This window comes from Brassica oleracea, chromosome C2 (genome assembly GCF_000695525.1).
Source record: "Brassica oleracea var. oleracea cultivar TO1000 chromosome C2, BOL, whole genome shotgun sequence".
Taxonomy (NCBI): domain Eukaryota; kingdom Viridiplantae; phylum Streptophyta; class Magnoliopsida; order Brassicales; family Brassicaceae; genus Brassica; species Brassica oleracea.
In genome coordinates this window covers 25,989,121-25,992,450 of record NC_027749.1, presented here as the reverse complement: position 1 = coordinate 25,992,450, position 3,330 = coordinate 25,989,121, and the positions used below count along the sequence as shown (strand labels likewise).

Sequence of the window (3,330 nt, the reverse complement as noted above, 5' to 3'; positions counted from 1 at the left end):
AACATTAAAATGAAATATATATTTAAATTGTAATAATATCAAAACTATTTAGTTATAAAATAAAAAAATTTATGCACGGATATGCGAATCAAAATCTAGTTTGGGTCTTAAAGTTCGACTATATTACAGCTCAGTTCACGTTTTATTACCCTCAAAAAGCGTGAAAACATTATATACAGAAATCCCTTTGTTTTTTTCTTCGAATTTTAAAATCTCTTTGTTTTTATAAGTGTTTTAAAAAGAAAAATCATCACTGATGACACTTGCATCGTTTATATACACAAAAGATAGTAAAATAGTTCGCACTCTCAGATAAAATCAAACAATGGCTAAAGCATGGATGTGCCTTTGTTTCCTCATCTTCTTCTGCCTCTCTTCAGGTGTCAAATCACAACTAATTAACCATCCTAATTTACTTACATGTCAACTTAACAGTGTTATATATGTGTATTTTTTTTCTCACAGAGAGAAACTTTATCAAAGTCAACGCAGATGTATATGCTTAGACCAGTTAAGTAAAAGGATTTTTAACTTTAAAACCCATCAACTAAATTTGTTTTGGGTAAAACTCTTCAAACTAAATATTTAACGAAAAAACCCTCAAACTAACTTTATTTAATGAATTAAACTTTAACAGGTCATAATTACCATTACTACCGGTAAATCTTTAGTTTATGAGTTTTTACATTAAGTAAACATAGTTGAGGAGTTTTAGCATTAAAAATAAAAAAAAATTCAAAATTCAAAATTTTATAATATCATCTAAAAATTAGTAACTTAAATTTTCAAAATTAGCATTTTAAATTTTTTTTTTGTAAATATATGAGTTTGATGGGTTTTTAACATCAACATTATATATGTATAAATTAAAAATGTAAAACCCCAGAAAATATAATAAAAATTATCTAATGATTTATTATTACATTTTTATTAGATAAGATATAATTTTTATTATATTTTCTTGTTTTTTACATTTTTAATCTTTTAGTAATTTTTTTTTTGGTCATCTATCTTTTAGTAATTTTATCACATGTATATTTTTAGATAACTTTTATTATATTTTTTGGATTTTTAAATTTTAAATTTATACATATATAATGTTGATGTTAAAAACACATCAAACTCATATATTTACAAAAAAAAATAAAAATGCTAATTTTGAAAATTTAAGTTACTAATTTATAGATAATATTATAAAATTTTGATTTTTTTATTTTTAATGGTAAAACCTCTCAATTATGTTTACTTAATATAGAAACCCCTAAACTAAAACTTTAGCAGTGGTAATGGTAATTAAGACCTGATAGGGTTTAATTCATTAAATAAATTTAGTTTGAGGGTTTTTTCGTTAAATACTTAGTTTGATGGTTTTTACCCAAAACAAACTTAGTCGAGGGGTTTAAACTTTAAAAATCCTAAGTAAAATGCTGTTTTGTTCTTCTTATTTAATTATTTTTGTTCTAACTTCTAACTAATTGTTATAGACGAAGACATGGTGTGTAGCTAAACCTTCTTCAGATCAAGCAACACTTCTAGATAACATAAACTATGCATGTTCTCATGTCGATTGTCGCCTTCTTTCGAGTGGGTATCCATGTTATTCCCCCAACAATCTCATAAACCATGCTTCTATCGCCATGAATCTTTATTACCAAGCTAATGGAAGAAACTATTGGAACTTCACGAACTCAGGACTCATTGTCATAACTAATCCCAGTAAGTTTGATATTCTCTTCTTCTACTTCTTCCCGAAACAATTATTATAAAAAATGTCAAGATTTATTTTATTCTTCTTTATATGTAGGCTACGGAAACTGCTACTATGAATACACATGCCAGCAATTGTATCTCAAATGTCAAAACAATAACACATTACAGAGTTATATTCATCTTGGACCATCACATTCATCTTGAACACTCCCATTATCTCCTCCAGTGTGTATAGCATCTAGAGTTATATTCTATCTGACTCAACTGTAAAAAAAAGATTCTTAAAATCATCATTATCCAACTGTGAATTGATCAACACTTTAGCTGCATGATGAAGAGGCAAAGTCTCTCTCTCCATCTAAACAGCCATGATTAAACTCATCATTGATTGTCCTGTATTAACCACATTGGTCCTGTTTCCTTCCAAAGGAGTGTATTCCTTGTTAGGACAAGCAAGGTAACTCTCTCCCCAACCACCTTCAATGATTTGTGTCTTGAGAAGGAACTTAACCGCTATACGGATTCCCTCACAGTTATGGTAACTCTGCCTGGAGCCACTAGACCTCTTGCCGCGAAAAAGGTTCTATACGTGAAACACACACCCCAGTTTCCCTACCAAGAACCATCTGGCCTTTGAAAACTTTTCATGTATTCCACCAACCTTTCTTGATAAACCTTTCAACCTTTTCTCTTCTGTGTTCTGGAAACTGTTTCAAGAACCGAACCAAAGCTACTATTTCTGACACCATACACTCTACAGACCTAAACCACGATCATATGTCAAGAAAACAGGTGGATAAAGACGCCCAAGAATGTCGCTAACTCGTTGTTAATCATGTGTAATGACTACCGTAGTTTAAATCATATATTTGCTAGTACCAAAAATTGATAAAGAAATATATATATATATTTCCTGTGGTAAAGATAGTACTCATGCCCCCACGATTGTGTCTTCCATAAAAATCCACTGCGCTAAGCCACTGCATTTGATTTTGAGTTACAGTAAAACATAAAGCAAGAGAAAATTTGATAAACAAAGTATACGTACTTCTAGCCAGGCACTACAAGAAAACAGCGGTATTCTGACGGATATTCCGACGGAAAATGAAATCATCGGAATATCCCCAGGAATTTCCAAGGATATTCCGACGAAACACAAAATTTGGTTTCCTTGGAATTTCCTCGGAATATACCGACGGAATTCCGAGGAAATATCAATCCGTCGGAATATTCTTATGGAATACCGAGGAAAAATGTATTCCTCGGAAAAAACCGATGAATTCCGAGGATATATTATAGCCGTTGGAGAGCCGTTGGGGGTATTTTAAAAATTCCGAGGAAATTCCGACGAACTAGCCATTGGCGTCGGAATTCCGTCGGAATTTCCTCGGTCTGTCGGCAGAATTTCAACTATAAATACAAGCACCCCTTTTCATCTTTATTCACTCCATATCTTTATCCTCCCTCTTACTCTCTTTACACAAGAATTTGATTCATAAAAAACATGTCTTCTTCAAATTATTTTCGTTCTTGGATCGATCGACCTCATTTGGATTCGAACACGAGATTGCTTATGGAAGAATACCAACAAAGTATAACCGAATTCATGGGGTTAGTTCA

General features: G+C 31.3%; 1 protein-coding gene across 1 annotated transcript; it reads left to right on the top strand.

The window, feature by feature from the left end:
• Window positions 1–325: 325 nt before the first annotated feature.
• On the top strand, window positions 326–1,914 carry LOC106323851 (glucan endo-1,3-beta-glucosidase-like). Its single transcript, XM_013761907.1, has 4 exons — window positions 326–380; window positions 466–494; window positions 1,485–1,716; window positions 1,805–1,914. The coding sequence occupies exons 1-4, from the start codon at window positions 326–328 to the stop codon at window positions 1,912–1,914; spliced, it is 426 nt and encodes a 141-aa protein (XP_013617361.1).
• Window positions 1,915–3,330: the final 1,416 nt, after the last annotated feature.